At 48.8% G+C, this 16,794-nt stretch overlaps 2 protein-coding genes across 4 annotated transcripts in view; one reads left to right on the top strand and one right to left on the bottom strand.

Annotated features, from left to right (window-relative positions):
- Positions 1-10,043, top strand: part of MAP2K1 (mitogen-activated protein kinase kinase 1) — a 75,400-nt gene extending 65,357 nt beyond the window's left edge. For both annotated transcript variants that reach the window (XM_014856205.3, XM_014856206.3), the window contains exons 6-11: positions 495-619; positions 3,409-3,610; positions 4,971-5,035; positions 7,773-7,834; positions 8,218-8,263; positions 8,996-10,043. In XM_014856205.3, coding sequence (XP_014711691.1) covers positions 495-619; positions 3,409-3,610; positions 4,971-5,035; positions 7,773-7,834; positions 8,218-8,263; positions 8,996-9,109 — 614 coding nt within the window. In that variant the 3' untranslated portion in view covers positions 9,110-10,043. The remainder of the gene's footprint in view (positions 1-494; positions 620-3,408; positions 3,611-4,970; positions 5,036-7,772; positions 7,835-8,217; positions 8,264-8,995) is intronic.
- On the bottom strand, positions 8,271-15,768 carry SNAPC5 (small nuclear RNA activating complex polypeptide 5). Of its 2 annotated transcripts, none has more exons than XM_014856209.3 (4): positions 15,588-15,768; positions 14,422-14,511; positions 13,465-13,596; positions 8,271-9,209 (listed from the first exon to the last, which is right to left on the bottom strand). In XM_014856209.3, the coding sequence occupies exons 1-3, from the start codon at positions 15,675-15,677 to the stop codon at positions 13,483-13,485; spliced, it is 294 nt and encodes a 97-aa protein (XP_014711695.1). In that variant the 5' UTR covers positions 15,678-15,768; the 3' UTR covers positions 8,271-9,209; positions 13,465-13,482. The 2 variants fall into 2 exon arrangements, with proteins under 2 accessions (XP_014711695.1, XP_014711693.1); XM_014856207.3 differs by having other exon boundaries at positions 13,465-13,599; positions 15,588-15,758.
- Between the last annotated feature and the right edge of the window lie 1,026 nt (positions 15,769-16,794).

The raw sequence follows: 16,794 nt of genomic DNA, 5'->3' as shown, positions 1-16,794 counted from the left end.
TCACCTGCTCTGTGCTTTGTACTGAGGTCAGGAGCAGAAGTTCTCACGCCCATCCTGTCTGCCTTGATTCTTTGCTCAGCGAGCATACAGATCTTATTATTTGTGGTTTTCTTCCTTATGATCTAACCATATTATGTCTTGCCAATAGGGGCAGTTGAAGCAACAGACTTTGAAATCTTAATTATTTATGGTAACTGGCTCCTTCCTGTGGGTCATCTGGTCAAGTTTGGATTCTGAAAGAGTAGAAATCCACTGACTTTCTGTCTTGCTTCTACAGCAGCTTATCATTTCCTCTCCAAACAGTCCTTCCTCAAACCATAAACAAGTGGGAAGAAGGGGCCTTGGTGGCCAGTGTTTGCAAGCCACTGTGATGGGGGTGGGGAGTAGGTCCTGGGACTCATGGTCAGGGCTGGTCTGTCTGTGGAGCACTGACCCTTCTGCTCATCGGCCTACCCGTGCCAGTTCTCTACTTTTCTGTTTTCTTTTCCCTGCAGATGTCAAGCCCTCCAACATCCTAGTGAACTCCCGTGGGGAGATCAAGCTGTGTGATTTTGGGGTCAGCGGGCAGCTCATCGACTCCATGGCCAACTCCTTCGTGGGCACAAGGTCCTACATGTCGGTATGAGCATCCGAGTTCCATTTTTTGAGCTTCTTGTCTGGTCAGGGATAGGAGCCAAGTGGGTGCCTTCTCCTGTAGAGCCAGAGCCTGGTGATGGGGGTTGGGGAGAACAAAATGAGGGATGAGGCATTGTGGTCCCTCCCCGAGGAGATCACAGTCTTATGGGGAGATGGTCGTGGCCTTTCATAAGCCTCGGAGCATAAGTGGGGTCTTGGGGCCTTGACTCACTAGAAGAGATTGTACGATCACAGCTCCAGCCCTCGCCAGCACTCGGATGTTTCCCAGTGCTTGGCTTCCATTCTCAAGAGATTGTGAGCTTCAGCTAGCCTTTGGTCACCTCGACCTGATTGTCTTCAAAACTTCAAACCCAACATGCCCAGACATGATCCCACCCCAAATCGCCCCACCTTTTCTTTTCCATTAGTGGTAAATGGCATCACTGTTTCATTGGTTCCCCCAGGAAGAAACCTGAGCATCAGCCTTTAATCTCCCTTCCCAGCTGCTTATCCTTTCCACATCTAATGGTCCCCAGCTCCTATGTGCCTGTTCAGAATTGTCTCCCCAGTCGGACCTCCTCCGTCCCTCCTCACTGCGTGTCTCCCAGTTACTTGCCCTGCCTCTCACCACAGCACACCTACCTGGTCCCCTGGCTGGAGTCTCTGCTCTAGTTCGGCCAACACCCCATCACAGAGGTCTTCCCTTGGGCTTCCACCTCTGCCGGCTCCCACTGTCACCAGAGCTCTGTGTGCGGCTGTGCCTATACTTATGTCACCATCAGCTTGTCCTCTTCTCTCCCCCATACAATGAGGTCCTGGGGGCAAGGATAGGGCCATAGGTCTCTGTTGTCCCTGGGGTCTGGCTTGGGGCCTGGTAGTTGGTAGGTGCTCAGGGAATGTTTGGCAAGTGGGTGAATGGTTGGTTGACTGAATGGTGGGTCAATGGCTAGCATGCCCCTGAGAACAGTTCAGAAAGGGGGAAGCCTGACTCGGGGTGAGTGCTGACATGGGCTAGAGTAGAGGAGGGTTAGAGTGAGTGGGAGGTCTTCATGGAGGTGGAAGTGAGTGCAGGCCTGGAGTGGAGGGGGCAGGCACAGAGGCGCAGGGCATCCTAGCACGGAGAGTGTTTTATGTGCTCTCTTTCAAGCACTTTCACATCCTTGAGTGATCTCATCTGCTGCATGTGGTTGTCCCATGAAGTAAAGATGCTTGTTTCCATTTTAGAAATGAGGAAATCTAGAGTCAGGGAGATTAAGTGACCTGCCCACTTAACCTTGCAGAGCCAGGATTGAAAGCCAGGTCTCCTCGCCAGTGAGCCCCGTTTGCACAGCATGCCCTCACTTGCCTCTTAGGTAGGATTTGGCAGCTGCTCCTGGCCTCCCTGTGTGGAAGTTCCTGTCCGCATCCTCCTTCTTTCTTGCCTGCACCTATCCCGTGACTCCAGCCACTGTCAGTATCACTCATCCGGCGCTGACCCACATCTCCACCCCTCCACTCCAGTGTCCCGCAGTCTTTAAGGAACAGGGAACCCACCAGCCCTTCAGAACTCTCTCCCATTCTCTTTCCCTGTCCTCCCCTTATTGCTTCTTCCATAAATGTCTGAAAACTGAGCAGCTCGCACCCTGGGTCACTCAACTGCCAACTCACAAGTTCAAAATCAATTCATAGGCCCTAGGACTTACTGATCTAGGGTTTAGTGGCTCGGGTTTTTGTGGTAGGTGGTCAGTTCCAAAATAGTCCAGTGTTGGAGTTAGTGAAAAATCCTATGGGAGAAATTAATTTAATGTCTAAATAGAAGTACAATGGTCAGAATAAAGATTTTTTTGTAGAGTTCTTGAAATACGTGTCCTATTTCAGTTAATGCTAAATAAAAATAATGCTTTGTATAGCACTGTATACTTTTTTCTCTTTGACTCCTCCCACCAATAACAACTCATATTTTGTATAGCATTTTGCAACATCTAACATACATTTTCATTTGATTTGACCTCCTCAGTAACAGGTATTTTGTTGTGTTGTTACTATTGTTATCACCATAATTATCAGTCCCATTTTATAGGTGAGGAAACTGAGGCTCAGGATCATGTAGCTTTTAAGTCCCAGAGTTGGGACTTGAACCTAGGTCTCCTGACCCCAGATCCTTTGCCTTTTCTACCATTTCACATTGTCCAAGGACAGTCAGTGAGTAAAAGGCAGAGCTGGTCTTATAACTCAGCTTTCCTGACTCTCAGGACCAGTGTTCTTTGTACTCACTGCACAGTTCATTCATGGCCCATGTTCCAGAAGCTTCATGTTTCAGACTCAGGTAACAAGATGAGCCTTTCGTGCTGGGCTTTGGCCAAGCTGCCCTCACATCCAGGACATGACCAGGCTGGGCAAAGCTGGAAGCACAGCTGCAGCAGCAGCCAGGGTCCAGCTGGGTCAGATGCTGTTGGTTCAGGGCAGGAAACCGGGGAGACAGAGCCCTGAGGAGGCCTCAGAGCCACGGGAGCCTGCTAGGACTTGGGAAACACGGTATTTGGGGGTAGATGGGGAGCCAAATTAAAGAGGTTAGTGGAGGTCCTGAACCAAGATGTGAGCTCTTGAGAGGAAGGGGCAGAAAAAGATAAAGCCCATCAGTAGACCCAGGGCCGGGACACGCGGGGCAGCCCACTCCCTGCAGCACAAACAAGCCTCAGAGGAGCAGAAGTGCTGAGGCCTCCCTCTGAGCATCCACGGGGATCGCCCATCCCTCTCCTGTGTGGGCCCAGATTAGCTCACAGCTGAGCATAATTGTGTCTGTCTCTCCTGCAGCCGGAAAGACTCCAGGGGACTCATTATTCAGTGCAGTCGGACATCTGGAGCATGGGGCTCTCTCTGGTTGAGATGGCGGTCGGGAGGTATCCCATCCCTCCTCCAGATGCCAAGGAGCTGGAGCTGATGTTTGGGTGCCAAGTGGAGGGAGATGCGGCTGAGACTCCGCCTAGGCCAAGGACCCCTGGAAGACCCCTCAGCTGTGAGTGGCCTGGTGTGGCCCCAGCTTGGACTGTGGGGGGTCCCTTACTGTTGGGGGTTTCCGGAGGGCTGGTTCTCTGTACACTCTCCCAAGATTGATTCCCTGTCTCTGGATGCCAGGCTGGGGCCAGGGGGGAAGCAGAGCGGGGGTCTTCAGGTGGGTGTAGAAAATTATTACTACTCCCAACAACTTCCTACCATTTGTGGAATCCCAACTATGTTCCCAGCACTGTGCTTAGTCCTTTAGATGCATTATCTAATTTTTAAAAATCATGAAATTTTCTTTTTTTAAGGTAGATTATTTTACTGAGATAAAATTCACCTAATATAAAATGCACATTTTCAGTAGTTTTTAGTATATTCCTCCATGTTGTGCAAGCATCACCACCATTAATTCCAAAACATTTCCATCACCCCAAAAAGTAATCCCATCTTCACTAGCAGTCACTCTCAGCCCACCCACCCCCAACCCCTGGCAACCACTAATCTACTTTCTGTCTCCATGCATCTGCCTAGCTTTATCTAATTTTAATAGCAGCCATGTGCGAGCACTATTATAATCTCCATCTTAGATAGGAGGAAACTGAGGCACAGAGCGCTTGACTTGTCAGGGTCACATATACTTGTAAGTGGCCTTGATTTTGATTGATTCCTTGGTGGTGAGCATTGTGCAGTACCACCTGCCTTTCTGAACATGAGTGCTGTGAAGTCAACTGCTACTTGGAAGATCCTGGCCCAACCATCATCTTCTAATGTAGTTCCTGTCGGGACTTTCCTGTCTGACCCATGAGACCTGGTCTTTACCTACATGAGGCCTACGTGGCAGAGGGAGTGTATGAAGGGAGAAACTGCGGGGGCAGGGATAGCTGACGGCGGTGACTGGAAGGGCTGGTGGCTGTGGTCCCTGGCCTGGGGTTCTGGGGTAGAAAGAAGAAACTCAAGGAAGAAGGAAGAAATCCCAGTTCAGGGAGAATTACAACTAAGTCCTTTATGTTATGTTATTTAGTTATTATCTCATTTGTTCCTCTCTCAATATAAGGGAGGAAGGGCAGACGTAATTATTATTCATCTCTGCTTTACAAAACTCAAAACTAGGCTTAGCAGTCAACTGATTTTCCCAAGGTCACAAACCTCAGATGCGGCAGAGCCCAGATTCATACCCTGGCCACTGACTCTGGCCTTTGGTGGTGGCCTCTGTGTTCAGGCCTTATCTGTAGCTCCTTTTGTTTCTATTTATCATATCGACCTTGTTCTGGTCCCCAGGATCCGTGTCTAACCCCTAGGGTCATACTGGCAAATACCCTCCTGTCTGTTTCTGAGAAGTGTTTTCTTTTTTTTTTTTTTTTTTATAAAATCTGTAGCTTATGGAATGGACAGCCGACCTCCTATGGCAATTTTTGAGTTACTGGATTACATAGTCAACGAGGTAAGTACTACATGGCTTCCTTGACCTTGGAATTTGCTCCTCTTGGGAAAAAACTCACAGTTGATTTGACTGGGAGACCTGAGTTGTTCCCACCGAATGGGCTGCTTGGGTCCCAGGATCCACATGACTTGGTTTGCACATCACGCTCTTGGAATTGAGTGGCTCGTTTAGAAGCTATAGGAGTCCCTTCCCAGGGAACATCTCCAGGTATCTCTGAGTCCCTTGTCCTCTCTCAGATTCAGGAGCCTCTACCTTGCCCATTGACATTCTCATTCCTTCACTCACCAAGCGTTTCTTGTGCAGTTACTATGTGCTGAGCACTGTGGTGGCAGTAGGAATGAGGTGGGGATCCAAAGATGGAAAAATAAAAGTCCCTGGTCTTGAAGACTATTAGATTGTGAGGAGGAGGAGGCAAGGCAAATATATATGTAACTGTAGTATGGGGTTTTCTCTTGTAAGTGCCATTAAACGGCTGTGAACATAAAGAATGACAATGTAAAAATAGATATGGAAAATATTCACTATAAATTGCTGTCTGAAAAAAGCAGACTACAAAATAGCTATACTACGATCAGTTCTTTAAAAAATTTATGCATATATGTGCATATAAAGTCTAGAAAGTAATATAATACAGTGGTTCTGTCTGAGTGATAGAATTCCAGGTGATTAAAGGTTTCTTTTTGCTTATTGCTCTTGGCTGATTTTAATAAAAAGAACATATTTGTGTAATATATATACTAGTATGTTTAAATGGAAAAAGGCTCAAAGAAGGAAGAGACTGATAAGCTTTCATCAAATTTGGGTTTGCAGGGAGCTGGAAGCTGTGGACGACCACTAGTTGCTCAGAGGAGGGTGGGGCAGGGCTGGAGGGGCTGGGGGTCAGGACAGGATTTCAGATAGGGCCAGCACTCCTGGCCTCAGGGGCAGCATGGTAGTGAATGAGAAGGGACAAACTCTGGCATGTTTGGGAGGCAGCTGGAAGCCCCCACTTAGCTGGAGTATTGCCCTCTTCTCTTCTTCCTCAAGAGACTAGTGGAATAACTTTTCATACTTTCTTCCTGCTCTCTAAAACCAGACCCCAAAAGGCTCAAAATGGTCCCCCTGTCCATTACAAACATAACAGGGAAAATCCTGGTTCACTGGAGCAGTTAATAAATCACTGTCACTGGTTCAGTCCACTAGGGAGATTAATTTACCTCTTTACTGACTGTCTGCACAGCTTTCTGCTGGCGCCATGGGACAGAGAAAAGTAGTTCAGGATCTGATCTTGGCTGCTTAAGGACTCAAGGAAGGCAGAGGACGTTGCATCTGTGGTAGTCAGGAAAGTCATCCTCCACTGCTGGGCCCTAAGCTGGGTGGGAGCCACATTAAAGGAAGAGATGGCCTGAGGTTAAATACGCAGCTGCCAGTTGCCTAATGTGCCCTGCCACCTTGCATGTTTTTACATTTCCCTGCTCAGTTCTCCAAGCACTGCTCAGGTGGGCCAGGTGAGGAAACTGAGGCTCCAAGATGAAAAGTAGCTCAGGCCCTTCCCACTTAGTGCTCTTGCTTCCTTACCACCTACTCCCAGCCCCGAGACCCCAGCCCCTTCCTCCCAGGAGCCCGGGCTGCATGGTGGCAGGTGTATGCGCCTCACACTCTGTTGGCACGCAGCCCCTCCCTTGCTTGGGCCCCTTCTACTCCGGAGGTCTGGAGCGGACTGCCCTGGAGGCCATGCTGCCTGTCTCTTCCTTGAATGTTCCTTTCATCCCCCTCAGCAGCAAGGACAGTCTGCAGGGTGGGCCTAAGAGCTGGGCTTAGTCTTTGGCCTCAAATCAGGCTTATTCACCTGCTGTTCTGATACAGCATTCAGAGGCCTAGGCTGGCCTTTTTTGGTAGTGTCACTGGTTAATTTTTAGTCTCCAATTACCTGTTGATTTGGGCTACACATTGGAGCAGTGACATCCTGGGTTGTGTCTGGGGGTCAGCTCATAAGGAAGCTGCACACAGCCCCAGCACAGGTCACATGAGAGTGGCTGATGTTTCCTGGGGCTGCATGGAGCACATGAGCTGGGTGCTCCAGGGCCTAGTCCTGTGTAGCCATGTGTAATCTCCACCATGCACCCTGGGAAAACTAGAGCCGTTGCCAGTGTTCCTGCTCCGATGCCCTCAAACGGTCTCATTCCTGGAGTGAGTGTGCAGGTAGCATTCTTCCAGACCCAGCCCTCTGCTGGTTAATGTCTTACTAACCTTTCTCTGCTCCTTCAGGGTTCCAAAAAGGGATATACATTTTATCATTGTTCAGTTAGCTTTCTATGACTTCCGCAGGTGCTGTCTGGGCTGGACTATACCTGGTGGTTTGCATATCCCCCAGCTGTTGCTACTAGTAATTTCTGGATATGTTTCCATGCCACACTCCAAGATTTACAGTTGAAGAGTGTCAGAGCTGAAAAGGATCCCAGAGATTATTATGTCCTCCTCATTTCATGGAAGGGTAAACTGAGGCTCAGAGAGGAAATCAGTGATTTGTTCAGATGTGTACTAGACAAGTGAGTGGTAGAAGATGGACTTGGCCCCAGCTCTGTGGTGTGTGAGACCAGTGGTTTCACCCAGGTGACCCGGCAGGCAGCCACTGCCTCCGACCTCTGCCTTTCCTTGACTGGATAAGGGCAGCACTACTCAGAGGTGGGGGTTGGGAGGGGAGGCGAGGTGGCTGGAGCAGGAAGCCAGGCATTTATGTCTTGACATTTATTTGCAGCCTCCTCCCAAGCTGCCCAGTGGAGTATTCAGTCTGGAATTTCAGGATTTTGTGAATAAATGGTAAGTCAGCTCCTTGTTTTCTGGAAGAGTACCCTGGTTTTGTCAGGCTTCCCACTCATCTTGGGAAGCACGACTTTGCCCCTTCCCTTCTGTGATCACCCTCGGGCTGCTGCCCTTCTAGAGTGCTAGGAATTGGTGACCTGTCTGCAGCAGTGGGTACAATAGCTGCTGCTTTCAGCACTTGCTCTACAGGGATCGGCATCTAACCTACTGTGGGCATGGCATCGTGCTGAGAACAAGAAGATGAACAGGGCTTGGGGATTCTTTCTCAGAGCCTGTGGGGTGTAGTGGGGGCGGGGGGGGGGTGCGGCCGGCAGACATGCAAACTTTGAGTTAGAACCAGCACCAGGCAATAGCTCTCACATTATCTTTCTTCCTTTAAGCTTAATCAAAAACCCTGCAGAGAGAGCAGATTTGAAGCAACTCATGGTAAGTCCACTTATTTCAGACTTGTACACCACCTGTTTATTCATTTGTTCTCCTCCCATCACACGTCTGTCCAGTACTTCCTGAGCCCATTCCTTGCTCTGACTTGACCACTGCCATGCAGCTGACCCTGGGGCTGCAGGACACCAAATGTCAGTCTCCTCCATCCTCCCATCAATGTAAAGGGAAAGCTGGGATGACCCTGCAGCCCCAGGGAGTCCAGGGAAAGAAAGGGCCAGCCCAGCCCTTCATGGGGACAGGGCCCTTTTCTACTGACCGGCTCACCTTACATTCAGGACTCTCCCCAAGCCACTCTCCACTTGCCACATCTTGTTTGGTGGTGGTGTGGGGCAAGGAGTAGGGAAGTAATACTGTGAATTTCTGAGCTTACAAGGTTTGTAAAGCCTTTTTGGTGTAACACCCACTTTCAAGTTCATCAGTTCCTCTGTTCCTTCTACCAGCCCTGGGAGGCACTGAAGGCAGAGCTCCCTGCCCGTTTAATAGCGGGAGAGAGCAGGCTCAGGGAAGTGAGTGGCCCAAGGCCTCGCAGCTGGTGGACCCGGCAGAGCGGGGGTCTTTTGGCCTGCAGCTGGCCCTGCTTTCCTGGTCCCCAGTGCTGCTCAAGGGCAGGCCCCAGGAGCTCCTTCTAAGGGCAGCACAAGCTCTGGACCCAGGACTCTTGAATTTTCCTTCTTGGTGGTCTTTGAACACCACTTCCTGTTTCCTCACATGCAGGTTCACGCTTTTATCAAGAGATCTGATGCCGAGGAAGTGGATTTTGCAGGTTGGCTCTGCTCCACCATTGGCCTTAACCAGCCCAGCACACCAACCCACGCGGCTGGCGTCTAAGCGTTTGGGAAGCAGCAAAAAGCGAGCCCCCTGCCGCGTGGTGTGCCATGTTGCTTTTGGGCCTCCTTCCCATGCCTGTCTGTTCACACGTGCATTTCACCTGTGAGAAAGGATGAAGAACACAGCATGTGCCAAAATTCTATTTGTGTCATTTTTAATAGTACTGTCTTTATTCTTATTACTATTGTTATTCCCCTAAGTGGATTGGCTTTGTGCTTGGGACTATTTTGTGTATGTTGATGATCAAAACATGCGCAATGTTGAATTACCGTGAAACTGGTGACTGTGGGTAGTCCTTCTTATTGAAAATTGCACTGCTCTTCCCTCCCTGTCACTGGCTGGCTGCCTGTATTTCTGGGGTTCTCTGACACTTGGTGGTACTTCATTCTTGCAGGGCATACCTCCTATTCGAGTAGGAAGGAGCCTTTAAGATCCTTCACAGGCAGTGCATGTGAAGCATGCTTTGCTGCTAAGAAAATGAGCATCAGAAAGTGTATATCATGTTATTTTATTATTATTATGTTTTTGCTTTTGGTGTAGAATTCAGCAATTTCCATCAAGATCTAGCCAGAGCCCTTCACTGCCATGATAGCTGGGGCTTCACCAGTCTGCCTACTGTGATGATTTGTAGACTTCTGGTTGTATTTCTATATTTATTTTTAAATATACTGTGTGGGATATTTAGTGGTATATGTCTCTCTAAGTTTGGAGTGGTGTTTCTAAAATGGAGTTACTTTGAATGTTATAGATGGATCAAGGCATAAAATGTATGAGATTTATTTTTCCCCAAATCCAAATACTGATGCTATTGTAAACAACAGTGTGTATAGTGCCTAAAAATTGTATGAAAATCCTTTTAACCATTTTAATCCAGATGTTTAACAAATCTAATCTCTTATTCTAATAAATATACTATCAAGTTAAACGGACAAAAGATTTCTACTTTCGTAGTAGGATTTTCAGTGTCTCCTGTATACAAGAAATCGAATTCTTTAGCCAAGCATTCTTGTGAGGGGGAACGGGAAGACAAGGAACAGGCCGGAAGGTGGACATAACACACCGCGTTGGACTAACGGGGCTGCCTGTAATTCCAATCTTTGAACTCTGTCCAGCTCTGCTCACCAAACCCCCTATCTGTGAATCTTCGATCCACCTTCCTGTGAACCTGTGAATATCCCATCTCTTTATAGACGGGACAAGCAGGAGGCAGAGGTGGGGCTGGGGGGGCGGGGGCGGGGGGGGGGGGGAAGCAGCACGCCCACAGGAGCACCTTGCTGGTATAGCCAGCTGTCTACCTGGGACAGTCAGTCCCATGCTGCTTTGCTCCACTGAGCAACGGTTTCCCCTCTTTCACCGGTCACACTTAACTACACGTTCCTGGAGAGAAGGAATGTGCCTAGTGCTGGCTTTGTCATGCCTGTGAGGTGGTAGTGAAGTCACAGAAAACAAAGCCATGTCTCAACTAGCCAATGGTCCCCTTTCTGTGAAAAGTGACTTTTGGAATTTGAGGTACATGTGAGGTTGCCTGGTCAGCACCTCTTCCCTCATTTTCCTTCTTTGAGAGGGCAGGTTATAGAAACCAAAATAAATGTACATTTAAAAATAAAAAGACCTATTTCGTTTTCAAATTAAAAACAGAAGTTGGGTAAATCTCCTAAGCAGGTAGTTCACTCTGGATCTGCCAAAGCTTAGGATGTAGCCAGGATTTTAAAAACTGGTTGCTGCTGCCTCAGGGAGGCGATCATTTTTTCTTGCTGTGAGGCTAACACTTGTTCTAAGTCAACAGTGTAATGTATACTTTTTCAATAAACATTCAGACCGAGGTTTAAGACCCACACCCACTACACACCCCATATGTTTTGCTAACAGAGAGGATGCCATCACTACTGAGAATGTCTCATTAAAATGTGCAAACTGGGGGGCTGGCCTGGTGCCCCAGCAGTTAAGTTCGCACATTCTGCTTCAGCGGCCCAGGGTTCGCCGGTTCGGATCCCGGGTGCGGACATGGCACTGCTTTGCAAGCCATGCTGTGGTAGGCGTCCCACATATAAAGAGGAAGGTGGACACCGATGTTAGCTCAGGGCTAGTCTTCCTCAGCAAAATGAGGAGGATTGGCAGCAGATGTTAGCTCAGGGCTAATCATCTTCTTCAAAAAATGAAGGATATTAAAAAAAAAGATGTGGAAACTGCATCTTAAAAGGAAGAAATGATGTAATCTGGAGTCTAAAACCTGGATCTGAACGCTTTCATGCTGTCTTTTGAGGAGTGTTTTAAATTCTCTATTCACATCCTGAAAGTCAAGAGTTTTTCCTAGTAATTTTTACTAAGAATGACCTCATTGTCAAGAATGATATTCCCTGCATCAGTCTTGCTGTTTTGAGTTCCCCAAGCCAAATTCCTTCCTCAAACTTCTTACTGAGACACCAACAATGGTTGGATTTTTAAATGATACCTCATTAGCACCTCACAACCACCTGTGAAATCGCCAGAGCAGATATGAACACCCTCATTTTACAGCTGGTAAAGTGAGAGTTGCCAAGAGGGGAGAAGGCAAGCCAGTTAGTGGTAGAGCTAGGATTCATAGCCAGTTTTTCTAGCTCAAAAACCCATGCTCAGCTAGTCCTGGGGGCCTAGTGGTTAAGTTTGGCGTGCTCTGCTTCAGTGGCTGGGCTTCGGTTCTTGGGTGCAGACCTACACTACTCAGTGGCCACAGCAGTCGGTGGCCATGCTGTGGTGGTGGCTCACATGTAAAAAGAAGAAGATTGGCAACAGATGTTAGCTCAGGGAGAATCTTCCTCAGCAAAAGCAAAAAGAAAAATGAACAAAAAATACCCCCATGGTCATATTTTAAATTAGACCCCAAAAATGTACACTTTGATGCTTTTCATTGCAAAACTATTTTCAAATTGTGTTTTCCAAGAAACATCTCATTCAAACTTTCGGCTATTTCCTGTAAGAGGAGCTCAAAATAAGTTTAATGAAATGTTGATTAACAAATCTATCCATGTTCTCTTCTGGAGCAAACCAACGTCTTTCAGAAAATGCTTCTTTATAAGGCATTTTTAAAAACAAGTAAAAGAACTATCAAATTTTCTATTTCTCATCTTTTCCCCATGCCCCTCCCCTGAAATAACTAAGAATTTAGAAATTCCTGTTTCCAAATGGTTACATAAGTTCTATTTGAGGAGGTTCTTTGTGTTTTGTTTGTCTTTTCTGTTGCTAGGGCAGGGCAAGTTACTTTTATAAAATTAAGCAACTAAACTATATATTCAGTGGAAAAGGGACAGTGTGCAGAAATGAATCTCAACTTCAAATACCAAATTTAACTCTTATTCTGTAACTGTCATCCCTTTATTATAAAAATCCAATCTCCCAAGCATAGTGACTCCTTTTTTAATGGCACATTTCCTCTCTAAGTCCAGAAAACCATCCTGGTGTGCTGTTTGCCCCAGAGGAGAAACTGATCCTTTTCTCTGTTGCTATCTGGGAGCCAGGAAGCTGCACGGTGGTTATTTAAGTACATTTTACCACAGTGACGTCTCCACCTAGATATGACGACAGCACACAAAGCAGTCTATAGTAGGCAGTGTGTTGCATTGTCACTGAGAGGTGGCAATAGCTTGTGCTCTCAAGTGGCCCTCTGTCCTCTTTGTCATCTTTCTCTCCTAGATTGTGGCCTTGCTCTGCTCACAAGGGTTCAAAGGCATGCAAACAGCCTTTAACTGATTTTCTTAAAAGAGGCATTGTTGATTGGAAAGACTAGCTTCTATTTAAATTCTGCCCTTTTTGCAAATGCCAGACTTTCTTAATAGCGTTTCAGAGGAAATTTCTGTTTTGAACACAATTAATGAATCTGACGAGAATACAGATACAGCACCACTCATACTGCTCAATGTTAAGACATTGCATCTTTGCTTTTCTACATGTCACTAATTTTTGTTAAAGCATTCTGAAACCTGAGTTGTTGATGGAACCATTTTTACAACTACACTTCCTCCTAAAGTTCTTGTTTCCTTTTTTTTTTTTTGAGGAAGATTAGCCCTGAGCTAACATCTGCTGCCAATCCTCCTCATTTTGCTGAGGAAGATTGGCCCTCAGCTAACATCCATGGCCATCTTCCTCTACTTTATATGTGGGACGCCTGCCACAGCATGGCTTGCCAAGCCGTGCCATGTCCACACCCGGGATCTGAACCAGCAAACCCCAGGCTGCCGAAGCGGAACCTGTGCACTTAACTGCTGCACCACCGGGCCGGCCCCTTTGCTTCCTTTTAAAGCAGCTACAGGGCCCATGGCAAGAATTCTTTGAAGAGAGAAAGTACGAAGAGACTTAGAAATTTAATTTGTGTGACTAACCCTGGCTCTTCTTCCCCTTCAGGAATCTGATTCCTCCTCCTCCTCTTCCTCCTCTTCTGGCACGTGGCTCCTTGTGCTCAACTCCAGTGCAGTTTGGTTGATTGACACTTCATTGTCTACATGCACCAACATCTGCTGCAGCCAAGGATATTAGGGATTAGTAGGAAACATACTGGCCTGAAAGTAGCAGATTCTTAAAATTGTTTTAAAATCAAATCTCAGTTGCATATTCATGCTTAGTATTTATCACCAAGAGGTATGGCCACTTTCCTATTTCTCCAAATCCTACCCTGACCTCTCACCCTGCCGCCCCAACCAGAACGAGAGCAGGGTAAATGCCCTAGATTTGATAGACTGTTACCTGATTTACAAACATGGTTCTTACGAAATAATTATGCTAGTTTAGATGTGCTGCTTCCAAATGGTTTTAAAATGACTTAATACACATCTGGGAGAACTGCTCAAATATAGTATATTTAGAAAGTAGGAGATGATTTTACTGATTTATTGAGAGAATCCGGTAAGAGAAGGATACAATGAGGACTAGAACTCATTTTTCTAGCACTATGCTTTGTAATTGAAGCTACACTCTATTTCTGAATCTCAACCTTAGTTATTCAGAGCAGCAAAAGTTCTGAAACATCCCTGCAAAGATCTGCAGACCCTCTGGATTCACTGGACGTACAAGAGAGGATGGATGACTAGGATGACAGAGGCAGTATAATAGTACCTGATTACTAAATCAATCAAAGCATAACCAGCGGTAGAAAGGTGGATTGTTCCCTGTCTAAAATAGTAACGTGGAATAGCCAGTTTATTAAACTAGAAAATTCTTATTAGCACTTCCCAGAGTCCTTTAGGCTCAGGAATGTGATTTACAACTTTTGACCTCCAAGCAGCAGGAGAGCACAACGGACTTGGCCTTCTCTCCCTAGGCCCACACTCGATCACGCTTACATCATGGGACTGTTGCGGTGCAGGCTGAGAAGGCGGCATCACATCCCCTCTTCGGGAACTAATCATTGATTGGAGGGCCAATTCTTCAACCTAGAAAAGAAGAGTTAAGGACACTTTCCTTACCATTTCACTGAGATACTGACGTGGGTTAAATTTACTGAGCATGATGTTCAAGCATGCTTCCACAAGAGGAAGTGAGAACAGTGTACTGTAACCTCTCTGCAGCTCTACAGGGAGGGTGGGGCCCCTAAGCTTCCTGGCTTTTTAAGGAAATGAGCAGAGAAAGCCGCCAGCCCCTTTCCCCTGGGGTGTACAGGTGTTCCCGCTGAGCCAAGGCTTCCATTCCCCTAGACCTAGCAGCTCGAGGGAGAAAACACAAGTGTGCCCTTAAAAACGCCAGGCGTCTTCTCATTGCAGAGGGCCGGTTCCCTAGGCCTGAGCTTGTCTGCCGAGTAATGAGAAGGCGAAGGCAGGAGGGACGGAACATGGAAGGGTTTCCAGGAGCGTAAGGAATCCAGGCTTTGGAGGTCACCATCAACACCCAGTTAGGTACCCGGACAGGCACTGTGGTGACGTAGAGCGTAAAGGAGTGCACGCCAGCAAGCGTACCGAGGGAAAGCGCGTCATTTTGATCTGTCACAGCTGAACAAGGCTTTGCAGTTCACAGAGGGCTTTCGTGACCCTCTCTCATCTGGACTTAGAGGCCCCGAAGAAGAGTGCAGGGCAGGGATGCTCGGGACCATCGCCCTGCGGCTAAGGGGTGAACGGGCACAGCTCTGGGAATGGCCGCGGGGGCCCCTGTCAGGGCGGTGGTCGGTGACGGCTCCGGGCGGAAAGCTCCTGGGAACTCGCGCGCCACGGCTCCTTCCCTCAGGGCCTCGCTGCCCGCCTGCGCAGCACCGGAGGACCCGCGAGTCCTTCCAGCGTGCGGTACCACAGCTGGGCGGGCGCCACCACGCGCTGGGAGGCAGCGGCCAGGCCGCCTGCATTCGGGGCTGGGCTGCGGGGCGCCCCCCCGCCAGGCGCGCAGCGCCGGCCTCGGCGGAGCCGCAGGGAGGGATTCTGACACGGGCGGGCAGTCATCTCGACACGCTCCCCACATGCGTGGGCAGCGCCACGACGGCCAGCTGAGGAAGGGACGACGGGCCGCGGGAGCGGCGGGTCACCTTGAGCCGGTTCAGCTGGTCGTGCAGCGCCGCCTTCAACCGGAGCAGCGTCTCCTCCTCCTTGCGCAGCTCCTGAAGCCGGCTCAGCATCTCGCCTCCTCACGCCCGCCGTTCTCCGCCCTCGCCCGGTCCAGGCCACCCGGCGCTCGGTGATGACGCCACGGCCTCCGCCGACCGGGAAACGGGGCCGAGGGCGTGGCCGGCGGCGCGTCGGGGCGGGGCGGCTTCCTGCTGGCGCTCGCGGGAGCTGCACAGCTGCGGCCGAGGTATGTGAGGCACAAACCCTGGTTTTATTTTATTTTATTTCAAATTTAAAGATTGCCACCTGGGCTAACAACTGTTGCCAATCTTTTTGGGTTTTTTTTTTCTGCTTTATCTCCCCAAACCCCCCCTGTACATAGTTGTATATCTTAGTTGCAGGTCCTTCTAGTTGTGGGATGTGGGACGCCGCCTCAACGTGGCCTTGACGAGCAGCACCACTTCCGCGCCCAGGATCCGAACCCTGGGCCACGGCAGCGGAGCGCGGGAACTTAACCACTCGGCCACGGAGCAGGCCCCCAAACCCGGGTTTTTGGAGCCGACTCCAGTAACGATCAGGATTCCTAAAGAACAGGATGTTGAGCTGTGAAGCACCAGGAGATAAAATGGCCAAATATCGAGTTCCAAATGCTTCAGTTGAACAGTAGTCGCTGTACCACACTTCCAATGTGCTGTTGCCACAAGGGGCTAATTCCACAAAACCTGCAGAGGCATTTGAAGGCAGGGACAAGAACAAAATCACCAGCACCCGGCACATAGAAACACCACCTCTACTGTTGAGGGGGGCTCCTGTGGGCAAGGATGCCTAGCCAAAGCAGGGTCCCCAGGGCCGGCCTGTGGCCAAGTGGCTGTTCACCTGCTCTGCTTCCCGCCCAGTGCTTCGCTGGCTGGCATCCCGAGTGCGGCCGTGACATTGCTCATCAAACTGTGCTGAGGTGGCGTCCCACATAGCAGAGCCAGAGGGACCTACAACTGAAATATACAACTATATACTGGGGGGCTATGGAAAGATTAAAAGAAGATTGGCAACAGGGGCTGGCCCCATGGCCGAGTGGTTAAGTTCGCGCGCTCCGCTGCAGGCGGCCCAGTGTTTCTTTGGTTCGAATCCTGGGCGCGGACATGGCACTGCTCATCAAACCACGCTGAGGCAGCGTCCCACATGCCACAA

The sequence above is a fragment of the Equus asinus genome, chromosome 2 (assembly GCF_041296235.1).
Source record: "Equus asinus isolate D_3611 breed Donkey chromosome 2, EquAss-T2T_v2, whole genome shotgun sequence".
NCBI lineage: Eukaryota > Metazoa > Chordata > Mammalia > Perissodactyla > Equidae > Equus > Equus asinus.
Note: the sequence above shows the minus strand (reverse complement) of the source record. Positions and strands in the feature narration are given on the sequence as shown.